General features: G+C 41.2%; 1 protein-coding gene across 3 annotated transcripts in view; it reads right to left on the bottom strand.

The window, feature by feature from the left end:
* Positions 1–8248, bottom strand: part of CHRNA7 (cholinergic receptor nicotinic alpha 7 subunit) — a 140351-nt gene extending 132103 nt beyond the window's left edge. For 2 of the 3 annotated variants that reach the window (XM_002825240.5, XM_063716133.1), the window contains exons 1-2: positions 8106–8248; positions 7718–7857 (exon numbers count right to left, since the gene is read on the bottom strand). In XM_002825240.5, coding sequence (XP_002825286.1) covers positions 7718–7857; positions 8106–8160 — 195 coding nt within the window. In that variant the 5' untranslated portion in view covers positions 8161–8248. Of the gene's footprint in view, positions 1–7717; positions 7858–8018 lie in introns of all 3 variants that reach the window. The other variant, XM_002825239.5, reaches the window with a different exon arrangement.
* Between the last annotated feature and the right edge of the window lie 6012 nt (positions 8249–14260).

Here is a 14260-nt window from a genome sequence, read left to right as displayed (position 1 = left end):
TATCAATAGATGAAAACAATTTTGACATAATCCAACTCCTATTCATCACAAAAACTTTCAGTAAACAGAATAGGGGAGAACTTCCTCAACTTGATGAATATATAGCTCATTAAGTATGACGTTAGCTGTAGGTTTTTTGTATATGTGTGTATATACATATTTTTCACATGTATATATAAAATATGTATATATATACAAAATATATGTATACATTTATATAAATGTAAATAAATATACAAAATGTATGTACATATTTATACATAAATGTAAATAAATATGTACACATATTTTATGTATACACAAAATATGTGTACATATTTATTTACATTTATGTATAAATATGTACATACATTTTGTATATTTTATATATACATTTGTGTATTTTATATATACACAAAATATGTGTATATATGTATATTTTTATATATATACATATCCAAAAAACCTATAGCTAACATCATACTTAATGATAAGAAAACTGAAGCTTTCCCACTAAGATTAGGAACAAGTCAAGGATGTCCCCTCTCCCACTCCTTTCAATAGCACACTGGAAGTACTAGCTAATACAAAAGGACAAGAAAAAGGAAATTAAAAGTATATAGACTGGGAAAAAAGAAATAAAGCTGTCTTTGATCGCAGATGACATGATCATTCATGTAGAAAACCCAAAATAACTGACCAAAAAAAAAAATCTCCAGGAGCTAATAAACAATTACAGCAACTTTGCAGAAGACAAGGTTAACATGTAAAAGTAAATCGCTTTCCTATATTTCGGCAATTAACAAGTAGAATTTGACATTGAAATCATAATACCACTTAACCTCTCAAAAATTAAGCACTTAGGTATAAATCTAGTAAAGTATTTACAAGATCTATATGAGTAAAACTACAAAATTCTTACAAACAAAATAAAGGAAGAACTAACTAAAGAGCTATTCTATGTTCATGAATAGAAAAACTCAATATTGTCAATATGTCAGTTCTTCCCAACTTGATCTATAGATTCAATGCAATCCCAAACAAATCCCAGAAGGTTATTTTGTGGGTATCGATAAAGCAATTATAAGGTTTGCAGAGAGGGGCAAAAGACCCAGAATAGCCAACACAATGTTGAAGAAGAACAACAAAGTTGGAGGACTGATACTACCAAACTTCAAGACTTAGGATAAAGCTATAGTAATCAAGACTGTGTTATTAATGAAAGAATAGACAAAGAGATCAATAAAACACAACAGAGAACCCAGAAATAGACCCACATAAATATAATCAACTGATCTTTGACAAAGATGCAAAGGCAATAAAATGGAGCAAAGATCATCTTTTCAACAAATGGTGCTACAACAACTGGACAATGACATGCAAAAAGATAATGTAGACACGGACCTTACACCCTTCATAAAAATTAACTCAAAATGGACCATAGACCTAAATGTAAAGTGCAAAACTATAAAACTCCTAGAAGATAATAAAGGAAAACCTGTATGACCTTGGATATTGCAATAACTTTTTAGATACAATACCAGAGGCACAATCCATAAAAGAAGGAATTGAAAAGATGAGTTTCACTGAAGTTAAAAATGTATGTTCTACATGGACACAGGAAGGGGAACATCACACTTCGGGGACTGTTGTGGGGTGGGGGGAGGGGGGAGGGATAGCATTGGGAGATATACCTAATGCTAGATGACGAGTTGGTGGGTGCAGCGCACCAGCATGGCACATGTATACATATGTAACTTACCTGCACATTGCGCACATGTACCATAGAGCCTAAAGTATAATAATAATAATAATAATAAAAAGAAAAAAAATTAAAAAAAAATGTATGTTCTGTGAAATACAATGTAAAGAGAATGAGAAAACTAGGTACTGACTGGGAAAAATATTTGCAAAAGACATACCTGATAAAGGACTGTCATCAAAAATATACAAAAACTCTTAAATTCAGCAATAAGAAAAAAAAAAAAACACTTAAAACTTGGCCAAAGTCCTTAACAGACATCTTACCAAAGAAGACCTACAGATGGCAATAAGCTTCTGAAAAAATGCTCCACATCATGTCATCAGGGAAATGCAAATATAAAACAATGAGATACCACTACACACCTATTAGAATGCTTAAAACCCAGAACACTGACAACACCAAATGCTGACATGGATAGAGAGCAACAGGGGCTCTCATTCATTGCTGGTGAGAATGTAAGATGGTACATCCACTTTGGGAGATAGTCTGTGATTTCCTTAGAAAATTAAACATACTCTTAGCATACGAACCAGCAAGTGCCCTCGTTGGTATTTACGCAAGTGATTGAAACCTTATGTTCACATAAAAATCTGCACAAGATGCTTATAGCAGCTTTACTCATAATTGCCAAAACTTGGAGGCAACCAAGTTGTTCTTCCGGAGGTGAATGGATAAATAAACTATGCTACATCCAGACCACTGGCATATTATTCAGTGCTAAAAAGGAGTGCGCTATCAAGCCATGCAAGAGTATGGAGAGAGCATAAGTACATATTACTAAGTGAAATAAGTCCATCTGAAAAGGCTACAGACTGTATGATTCCAACCATATGACACTGTGGAAAAGGTTCAACTATGGAGACAATAAAATGTCAGCTGCTGCCAAGAGTTGTGGTGAAGGTAGTGATAAGCAGGCAGGGCACAAACAAATTTCAGGAGAGTAAAAATACTCTGTATGATACCATAATGATGGTATTACACATTATGCCACTACACATTTGCCCAAACCCATAGATTATACAAAACCAAGAGGGAACCTTCTTATAAACTATGCATTTGGGGTGATTATGATGTGTCAATGTAAGTTCATCAGTTGTAATAAATATGCTACTCTAGTGGGGAATGTTGATAATTGAGGAAGCTGTGGGAAATCTCTGTACCTTCCTCTTCGTTTTGCTGTGAAGCTAAAACTGCTCAAAAAAGTAAAGATTTTTTTAAATGATAAAGATCAATACCTGATTATACCTTCAGCATTTCTTTTTACAATATATTCTAGGCATGTGGGTTTTATAATATTTGATAGTATTTCGTTGGAGTTGTAGCATTTTAAATAGTGGCTAATGAATGTAAAATCATACATTTTGCAAACCTACGCAGAGGGCCCCCCAAAGGAATTTAGATAACACATAAGCCCTTAGGATACTGGGCTCCACAGCCCTGCCTGCCATCTTCAGTGCCAAAGCATAAGTGCATGACTACTTAGTTCTACTGTCTTGTGACTAAAGCTTCCAAAAAGCTGAATCTGCATTTCAAATCAATAAAATACCAAAATAATCAATCTTGTATAATTATGTGTTTTACATTTGTATATAATTACATGTTGGTTCATATTATTCATTTTAACAAACTTGACCTCTGGACACGCTTCATAACCAATGCATATTTATTTTATGCAAATCACTTAGAATGGCCTTTAGATGCATGTGTTCAGGTGACTGACTAAATAGCACAAATAAAGGAGAAACATTATGGAAACTTGGCAGATTAGAACCTTACATATGCATCACTTCAAAATGATTTCTTATGTATTATCTCATTCCCAGTTCAGTTACAAGCCCAAGAAGTAAATTAATAATCACCAGAAGTCAGTGTATGCATATAAGAATAATTTAGGCACTTTCGCCTAGCAAATTTATTGATGTATATTCATGATGTTTATATACACAGTTATAGACAACACATCCAAAACATCTCTTAAACCTGCCCCCTTCTCCACATTCCCACAGTGGCCATCCTAGTTTCAACCTCCTTGTCCCTTACCTTTCTCTCCTCTCTAACCCGTCTCACACTCACTGCTCTCAGCATCTTCTGCTTAAGCAGAGATTTGGTTACTTCCCTCCCCTGTTTAACAACCCACCATATCTTCCCCCTCTGCCTAGTGCTTCATGAAGGAGCCTGTTGAATAACAGCAGGTCAAGCAATTCCTTTGAGGACTCATGTTGTGCCTCTAAAATGTATGCAAAGTTTTTTCACTCCAATCTATAATTTATACTTGAATTTAATACAAATATCATGGTTTGGACTATTTCCATTTCTAGGAAAATATGCTATGGCAGGCTGGTCTTACGGCTTCACAAAACCCCTGGAACACTGCCTCCTCATGCCCTCAGAGATGCCTAGACTAGGGCCAGGTGAAATGCAAACTTGCAGAGGAACTCAGGACGCCTCACACACTGCAACCTTACTGTCTCCACACTCATCTAGCACCTCCTACCAAAGAAAAATCATAGCCTGCCCCTTGTAAGGTGTGCTTCTAAAGCATAATTCTTACAAAAGGGTCTGTAAAACTATCAGTAGTTTGGTCAGTACTATATTGGTCTTTTAGAATGTCTCAAAAAAACATAGCATAAATTTTCTGAGAAGTCTTGCAGCAAAACCTGTAGTAAAGATCAACAGGTTGCCAGTGTCCCACAAAACACACCTTGTTGAAGGTGAGCTGTCCTCCACTGCACTTTCAGTCTTTACTTAGCCTGTTCCCATTACCTGGAAAAGATTTCCTACTTTCAGTGGCAAACTCCAAACTCCTTCTCATTTTTAGAACTCTAACCACCATCTCTTTGAAGCCACTCTCAGCTTCTCTAGTTGAACACAATGTTTTCTAGCACTTTGTATAGATATTTATGTTAAATTTCATCACATGTAGTAATTTTGGATTTACTTGTTAATCTCCCTAGCCAGCTCATGAGATCTCTGAAAGGAAAAATAATCCCTCATCCTTCTGTTAATTAGCAGAATTTGTCAAAGTCTACAATAGGAGCTCAATAGCATGTGTGGAATAAATTGATTAAAGAGTAAATGATGTTTCACAAAATAAAATATGTAACATCATATGGTGTCTTCCTATCACTCCAGTCGGCAATCTCTGCCGACAAAAAAAGGAATCAATAACAATATTTGGGAGTAGGAAAACCAACTACTATGGTCTCTAGAACAGCCCAGCTAAAATGGGCAACAAATGTGTAAAGAGAATCTATACCAGCCAAGATTTTGCCACATGAAGCCTTTATGAGAACCACTGTGTCTCTGTCCAGAGTGCTGAGATTTCAGCTGGAGAGACCTGGCTCTACTTCAAAAACCAGGCAGAGCCAAGTAAGGCTGGAATACAAATGTTCACATATTTTGTTATGTCTGATAGAGACTTCGGCTTCATCCAGGATCTCAGGAAAGTCACATTAAATTAGTTACAATTCATCCAGTTTAAATAAATCAAATGACTTTGTTCTGCCGAAGTTACCAAGTCTAAAGGAAGCAGCAGATGAAAGACAAAGGACTTGTCCGATGTTGGTTTTCCTCACAGCCCTACCTCTAATCACAGAGTGACCTTGGGCATGTGACCACACCTTTCTAGGCATGGACTTCTTGACCTCTGAGTTGAGTAGTTACATAATTAAGATGGAGCAGACCTTCAGTGAATCACCAGTGTTGGCAAGCACTTTCTCTTGTTTAATCCTCTCAAAACCCTCTGAAGCAGGTATTATTATTCTCATTTAACACATGAGAAAACAGGGCTTAGAAAGGTAAGTGAGTTTGTTCAAGGCCACTCCACGAACACAGCATTGCCTGGCTGGGAAGTTCAATGTGTTCACAGCCAACACCACGGCTAAGGTGAGAGAGAAACTTTCTCCCGCCCCCTTCCCATGACCTCTGGCTGCTGACAGCCTTCTTCACATGCATTTCCTAAGGACACTGGAATGTCATTGACACAAAGTGCCAATTTGCTATTTTTGTAATTTTCTAACATGACAAAAGTTATTTTAAATGTTCATGTAGTATAACACTAACTTATGCCTAAACTTCTCCTAAGACTCAGAGCTCCTCATAATAACTTGGTTTCTTAAGAGTCTCTTAAAGAAGCAGAAGTTCCCAGAAAAAAGCCTGCAGCTTCTCTGCGTGTAGTCTCTTCTCCAAAAGGGGCTGCTGCAGCCTTTGCAACCTCAGGAGCCTGTTCTACTGACTTCCTCCTGTTCCTCTACTGGGGGGCTACTGCACCATCACCCCCATCCAGGCAATACAGGGTCAGCCACTCCAAGGGAGACAGCTGTGGAGCAGACACAAACAGTGTGACAGCCTGGCTGGAGTTGACCCTGGACAAATGGGGGAAGAGGGGGCTACTGTCCCTTTCTCACCCTGTCACACACCACTTGCGGGGTGTGTTAGCTCTGCTGCCTGGTCCTTTTTCATGTGGTTTCTGCATGAAAATGACCATAATCACATATCTAGCTTTAAGGTCTCTTCAAGTTGTTTCCATATTCTTTAGCTGATCACAATGACTGACAGTGTGCATTTTACTAGCCGGAAAGTCGAGGCTCAAGATGCTTAAGAAACTTACCTAACAGCAGCCATCCAGAAACCAACACAGCCAGAACCCACCAAAGATCCCAAGTACAAATGCTGAGCTCTTTAAAGTAACTGAGGAGCTGCTCCATACACAGCAACTTTTGCTGCTCTGCAACCCATGAGACTGAACCTGCCTTCCCCTACAGCTCTTCTCTCATAACTTTTCCACATCTTCACATATACATTCAATATTTTAAAGCATGATTCTGTCTGTAGGAGGAAGAACACATTTGAGGCAAGTGTAGTGTTGGAAAGGAGGCAATGTATCACGGCAATTTTAACTAGGTTAAGTGATGTGCCATTCATCAACATGATAGCGCAGGTAACTGTTTATTTGTAGGATTATGAAATATCACCTCTTATCTTTTTCCACTTTGCCAGGTAGCTCTTAGCACTATTTCTTTTTTAACCAGGAATTGTGGCTATTCTCTCACCTCTTTCCCATCATGCTCTCCCTCCCAATGAACATTATTATCCCTGTGCCCCACCCTGCCACACTCCAGGGTGTTCCATAATAGAATCTGATACTCTTTATAGACAAGATACCAAACCCATTTATAATGAATTAAACACTTGTGTGAAGTATTTGTATTGTATGGAGAATATACCATGAATATTGAATATCCAAAGCAGCATAGAGGAACAATAGGCAAGTTTACACAGATTGGCCAGCTGAAGTGGGCACTAGCAAGTCTGCAAGGCAAGAGGCCCATGGAACTGGTGGCAGCTGCCTGGAGGGACACACACTTGTATTCCTGATGGGGAACCCTGAGTACTCGGAGCAAGATTCCCGGTACCTGTGCTCACCAGGAAGGCAAAGCATGCCCATTCCTAAGATGGGGTCACAGTGAAAGTTCACAGCTGGCCCTCTTGCCCTCTGCCTGGATAGATTCGCCAGCTGCAAAGCTCAGGGCCAGGCCTCCACCAAAGAAGTTACATACCATAGGTGGCAGAAAAGTCTAGAAGTGACTAAATTGACAATGCTGGATTGCATGTTAACACTTAACCGTAAGGGAGGTTAAAAAGTGAACTTCACCTGTTCTTGCTACTCAGTCCCAGTTAAGGATGCCTGAGTATCTAAACTGATGGAAAGGTGGGACCCAAGTACCCACGCACAGGTGGCCGGGGTGATGGAAGAAGCTTTACCAGGTCCCTCCTTGGCGGGAGGGGAGACCGAGATCTGAGACACTCACGAGAGGGCAGGCTGGGGACAGACTCAGAGCATGGCACTGCCTAGCCTGGGGCCAACTACAGTGCCCCAGCCGAGCTCCACCGTCTGGCCACCCGACGCTTTCTAAAAAGCCCCTCGGAGCCCAGGGAGGGGAGAGGGCAGCCCTGTAGCCAGGCGGGACTCACCACGTCCATGATCTGCAGGAGGCTCAGGGAGAAGTAGACGGTGAGCGGTTGCGAGTCATTGGCCACGGGCCTCTCCAAGGGGTTGTAGTTCTTGACCAGCTCCTTGTAAAGCTTCCTCTGGAACTCGCCTTGCAGGGACACTTAAGGAGAGGAGACCCGGGCAGGGGGCTCAGGGCAGGCCGGCGGGGGTACCCCCGACTCCCTCCTGCCCGCGTCTCCCGCCGCCCACCCGGTGCAGCCCAGACAAGCAGCCCCCGCAGCGCCCCCGCTGCCCCTCCCCGGCGGCGGGGAGATCCCAAACCTGGCCCAGGCGCGGGGCGCACAGAGGCGCCCGGGATGTATCCGGGATCCCACGGAGGAGTGGAGGGCGGGGAGGCAGTGGCTTTACCGTGCAGGAGCGACGCGGCCAGCGCCAGCCAGACGCCTCCCGGCGAGCAGCGCATGTTGAGTCCCGGAGCTGCAGCGAGCCGGCGCGCCCCACGTCTCAGCTGTCGCCAGGGCCTGCGCCTGCGGCCACAGAGCCGCCTCTCGGCTCGGCTCGCGCGCCTTTAAGGAGCCGGGCGCGCGCCCCCGCCCCGGCCGCCCCCGCGCGCCTCTCCACGTGACGAGCCCCGCCCCCGCCCCCGTCCCCGCCCCCCGATCCCTCCAGCCCGGGCCAGCGTCTCGGCGGCCACCCAGGGAACTGCAGCCGGAGGTGTGAGCGGGAGGTACTCCCGGCGCTGGGTACGCTCCGGGCACCTCCACCCCCCAGTGTCCACCAAACGGGCTCTCGGCCTCGCGCCTCCGGCCAGGCCAGGGGCTGCCCAAAGCCGGGCTCTGCCTCTCCCTTGCGTTCTTTGTCCCCACTCAGCCCGCTCCCGCTCTCAGCCAGAAGCTGCGCCGGGCACTCGGGAGAAAGCCGGGACAATTCTGGGGTTTGGAAGTCTTGCCAACCAAACAAAACAGACCCGAGGAAGCCCCCCTCCTCCCGCTTTCCGCGAGCCCTGGTTTGCTTTCCTCGAGCCCCAGTTTTTTTTTCCGCACCGTTTGCTGGGCGCCAGCAGCCAGACTCTCGGCTGGGATCTGAAGTGCTGGAGGCACCCTGTCGGGGAGGAGAGATGCCGCCAATGTGTGTGTTGGGATTCCCAGTGGTTACCCTAATGTATGGCTCATTCTTTTTTAAAGGAGATTAAAAAGATTGAAAAGTTAACTCCTAACTCTTTGCTGGAAGGACAGCCAGAACTTGGTGTTCTTATCTAGGCTCTTTTGAGCCAGCGCATTGGAAAGAGTACGTGAGAAGGAGAGGCTCAGAGAGGTCCAGAGAGTGCGGAGAGTTCTTGATGTTGAAGAGGGGGCTTGATTTTGGAAAGACGAATGGAGGGAGGAAGGCGCCAAGGGGCAGCTTCCAGGGTGGCTGAAAGTCCATCCTATTTGCTCCCTTCTGCTGAGCACAGCAGCGCCCTGCGTCCGCGTAGGGGGCGCTGCCACCTTCTTTCCTGCCAGCCCCCGTGCATCCGAACTCCACCAGAGCAACTCCCGTGGGCCACGCAGCGGCAATGCCTAGGTTTCTGAACTGCCGAAAACCACGGGATTCTTTTAAGACTCCAAGAACTAGGGAAAGGCTCACCAAAAGGTGACTGAGCTTGACTGTACCCCAGTAGCAGGAATGGGGGACTGAGCCCAACTACTTGATTTGGAAGAATAATGCAGTTTATTGCCCTTGCCATGAAGTGTCTTAAGTGTATTCCTGTTAATGGACACATGTTTAAACAAATGGTCAGCATAGGCTTTCATAACTGCGGTAAGAGCCTAGAAGAAAGATCAGCTGTTTTTGGAGGGGGGTTAATAGAAGAGGTGACAGCTGAACTGGATTCACCTCAAAGGATAGCAGTCGTTCTGCCAGGAGAAAGGGACGCCAGGGGTCCCTGGAGAGCAGACAGGCGTGCCCTTAGCTTCATCTGGCTCTTGAGTCCCCCTACCACTTCTAGCAGTCCGGACACCACAAAGCAGGCACTTGATGAATTAATTATCTACAGGGGATTAGTTGTTGGTAAAGGGGGAATTAGAAGAAGGGAGATAAAACCCAGTAGCAGAATAGAGAAAGCCCATGAAGCATTAGTGAAAAGATTCTCAGTGGCACATCCCCTGCACTGGTCATAGGACTGTAACAACAATCTTCTACAAGCGCTGAAAGTACCTAAGAGCCCTGTCTTCCCTTCTAGAAGAGCATGAGCCCATGGGGCCAAGGAAATTTATTTATTTTTTCTGGAGTATGGCTATCAGGATCACATTCCTGAAACCAGAACTGCTTCCTTACCGCCATTGCACCCCGTAATATCAGAAACCTAGAAATAAACCATTTTCAGGTGAGACAAGCAATTCGTAAATATTTATTTGTCCTCTGTTCTCTGCTAGGCACCTGGAGGACCTGCAAGCGCAATCCACTCACTCAGCTTACAATGTAGGACTGCTGGAAGTTGGAAAATAAATTTCAGTCTCCCCTGTGCCATTAGGTAGGTCTGTGAGTTTGGCTGTATTGACTCCCATCTATCGGACTCAGGTTTTTCATTTGTGAAACGAAGAAAAGAGCAGAACATTCTTGGAATAGAGCTGACGGGACTATATAGATTCTACACTCACTCCCGTTCCCAATATACACAAAAAAAAACAGCAAATAAAACATAGCAGGATGTGAATACATGCCTGGGCATACCAAAAATATAGATTCTATGGGTAAGAGGGAAATTTTAACACACTCTCAGGAGGTAAGGTGACCCTGGGCTTGGGGCCTATGAGAGGTGGGGAACTGGAACGGAGATATTCACATAAATCCAGAAATTGGTGTAATCTCCTTTCTAGTGTAAGAAAGACCAGGAAACCTCAACCATTAGCCGGGGAAGTGGAAGCATGTTTTCTGCTTGGGCTCCGGATAGGAGGAAAAACATAATTACACATTTAAAAACCAAAAAGTGCATTAGGCTTAGGTGTGCAGTCCAAATGTGTATTATATGGTTTAGAATTCAAGAATTCCTCTGGAGGAATATTTAGTAACTTTACGCACATGGGACTCCAAAAAATGCCCCCAAATCGCAATATCCATGAAAATAAGTTCAAAATAAAAAATATAAACCATTCAAGGAAACAAACTCTACATCATCCTAGGCCATCGTCAATTAGGGAAAGTCAGTAGGCAGAGTAAACAGGAAAATGTGTGCCTCGCAATTTGAGATAATAGGACACTGAAAAATAAACTATAAAATTTGTGGCTGGGCGCAGTGGCTCACACTTGTAATCCCACCACTTTGGGAGGCTGAGGCAGGTGGATCACCTGAGGTCACGAGTTCGAGACCAACCTGGCCAACGTGGCCAAACCCCGTCGCTACTGAAAATACAAATATTAATCGGGCATGGTGGCAGGCACTTGTAACCCCAGCTACTTGGGAGGCTGAGGCAGGAGAATCGCTTGAACCCAGGAGGCAGAGTTGTGGTGAGCTGAGATCACGCCGTTTCACACTAGCAGGGCAACAGAGCAAGACTCCATCTCAAAATAAATAAATAAATAAAAATAATAAAAATAAATAAAATTTGTATGTTTAAAATGGTAAAGCTAGTTATCATGGTGGGTGATGTCCGTTGCAGTGATAATCCTCAATTCTCATTGGCTTACCACAATGAAAGTTTCTTTCTCCCTCACACCACAATCAAAAAGTTCAGATGACTTTGCTGGGTGGCTACCTTCCTCCCCAGGTCTTTCAGATATAAAAGATCCTTTCATTAAATGGAGAGTGAATGTAAGACAAAAGCACTATTCAAAAATAAATTCTGAGAACTTTTCAATATTGACAAAAGACGTCAAACCACAAATTCACTTGGTAATGGATCTGATTACTGCTGAATTTAATTTGTTAGTAGATTTTAAAAGAATTTTCTATGTATATCCATGAAGGATATTGCTCCATCGTTTTCATTTCTTGTAATTTTATCATCTAATTTTGGTAGAAGATCTTATGCTTCCTCCTCCTCTACTTTCTGAAATAGTTTGTGCAAGATATAATTTGTTTCTTAAATGTTTGATGAAACTAACTAGTGAAACTATCTGTGTCTGGAGTTTTTGTGGAAAGATTATTTTCTTAACGTTTACCCAATTTTTAATAGATATGTAGTACAATTCAGTTTCTATTTCTTCTTGGGAAAAACTTACTAAATTGTATTTTTTTTTTTTTACAAATTTGTCTATTTTGCTTAAGTTATTGCATTTATTGACATAAAGTTGTTTATTATGTGCCTTTATTACCTTATTTATATATGTAGGCTATGTGATGATACCTCCTCTTCATTACTGTTTCAAGGAATTTGTTTTCTCCTGTTTGTTCTTGATTACACTTACTAAGGTTTAACAATATTACTAATCTTTTCATGGTACAACTTTTTGCTTTAATTTTCTCAATTTTTTTTTAAATTTCAGTGATTTCTATTCTTGTGTTTCTTATTACCTTCTACTTATTTGGGGTTTAATTTGCTCATTTTTTACAAACTTCTTAAAGTGTAAACTGAGGTTGCTGATTTTAGATTCTTTTCAAATGTAAGCATTTAAATATGCAAATTTCCATCTGAACACTACTTTAGTTGCCTCCTCCTAATTTTGATATGTTCTATATTCATAACCTCCAGTTCAAAATATTTTCTAACTTCTTTGTGATTTCTTCTTTGACCGATGGTTTACTTCAAATTGTGCTTTTCTGTTTCCAAAACAGCACAGTTTTTTTCTAGATATATACTATTCTTAGATATTGTCAGTCTCTCAAAATATTTGTTCTAATTACACTCCCAGCACAATGTATGAGTGATCTGGTTGCCTCACATAATTCATCCACTTGTCTTTGACTTAATTTCAGATTTTTTTGGCTTATGGGTAATTTGATCTCAATGTGGCTTTTAATTTGCATTTCTCTGATGACTAAAGAAGTGGAGCAGCTTTTCATGTGTTTATTGTTATTTTGGATATCCTTTGTGAAGTGATTTTTCAGGTCTTTTGTCCATTTTTCTATTGTGTTGTTTGCCTTTTTCTTATTTATTTGTAGGAATTAATTCTTCATTCAGAATGAGTCCTTTGTCAGACATCTATATTGAACATAATTTTTAGAACTCTGGCCTCATTTAACTTTCTTAATGGTATGTTTTGGTGAATAGATATTCTTAATCTCAGTGTAGTCCAATTTATCAACACTTCCAATCACAGTTTGCATTTTTTGTGTTGTGCTTTAGATCTCTGTCTACCCAAGGTCATGAAGATAACACCCTATGTCTTCCTAGAGTTTTATGGTCTTACCTTTCATGTTGAGATTTGTCACCCATCTAGAATTAAATTTTGTGTATGCTATGAAGTATGGTAGGAATAGGGATTCATTGTCTTATATGAATATTAAATTGACTCTATACCACTTAATGAAAAAGTAATCTTTCTGCCTGCATTGCCATGTCACCTTTGTGCATCACATAACAGTGTGTATGTGGGTCCAGTCTATTTGCTTAGACTTGCACCAATATCATACTCTCTTAATGACTATAGCATTCTAGTAGCTCTTTATACATGGTAGTGTTCATTTTCCACCTTTTTAGTATTTCTTCAAGATTGTCTTGAATATTCTTGACCCTTTTCATTTTAATAGAATAAAATAATTTATTTTATATTAACTTTACTGGGATTCTATCCAATTTTTAGATCAACTTGGGAAGGATTGATGTCTTTACTGAGTCCTCTAATATACAAACATGATGTTTTCTTCCACTTATTTAGATCTTGTTTAATTTCTCACAATAATATTTTGTAGTCTTCAACATAGGTATTTTGGCACACTTTCATAAGAATTATTCATAGACATTGGTGTCTTTTGATGCTATTAAAATGACAGATTTTTTACATTTAATTTAAAACTGTTGCATGTATAAAAATATACATGATATTTGCATATTGGTCTTGTATCCAGTGAAGTTCTAAACTCTCCTATTGATTGTAATGGTTTTTCTGTAGATTATCCTTCCCAATCCTTATTCATCTATTTCTTTTTCTTGGCCTGTTTCACTTGCTATGACACTAGCTGGGACCGTCAAATTCAATACTGAGTAGAAGTCATAGCATACTGCTTTGTCTCATTTCTGGTCTCAGGCAGAAGGCCTTCAATAAGTCACCACTATATTAGTTTCCTAGCACTTCCATAACAAAGTACTGAAAACTCGGTGGCTTAAAACATATAAATGTATTGTCTTACAGTTCTGGAGGCTAGAAGTCTGAAATCATGATGTCAGCATGCCCCCGCTGAGACTCTGGGGAGAACTTTCCTCATCTCTTCGCAGTTTCTGGTGTGGTTGGCCATCATGGATGTTTGTTGGCTGGCAACTATATCTCTCCCATCTCTGCCTTCATCTTCCATTGTTGTTCTCCCTGTGTGTCTGTGTTCAAATTTCCCTCTTCTTATAAGGACACCAATCATATTGGATTAGGCCCCAACTTAATGTCCTCATCTCAATTTGATTGCATCTGCAAAGACCCTATTTCTAAATAAA

The sequence above is a fragment of the Pongo abelii genome, chromosome 16 (genome assembly GCF_028885655.2).
Source record: "Pongo abelii isolate AG06213 chromosome 16, NHGRI_mPonAbe1-v2.0_pri, whole genome shotgun sequence".
Classification (NCBI taxonomy): Eukaryota; Metazoa; Chordata; class Mammalia; order Primates; family Hominidae; genus Pongo; species Pongo abelii.
The sequence above is the reverse complement of the archived record's forward strand: the minus strand, read 5'-3'. Positions and strand labels throughout refer to the sequence as shown.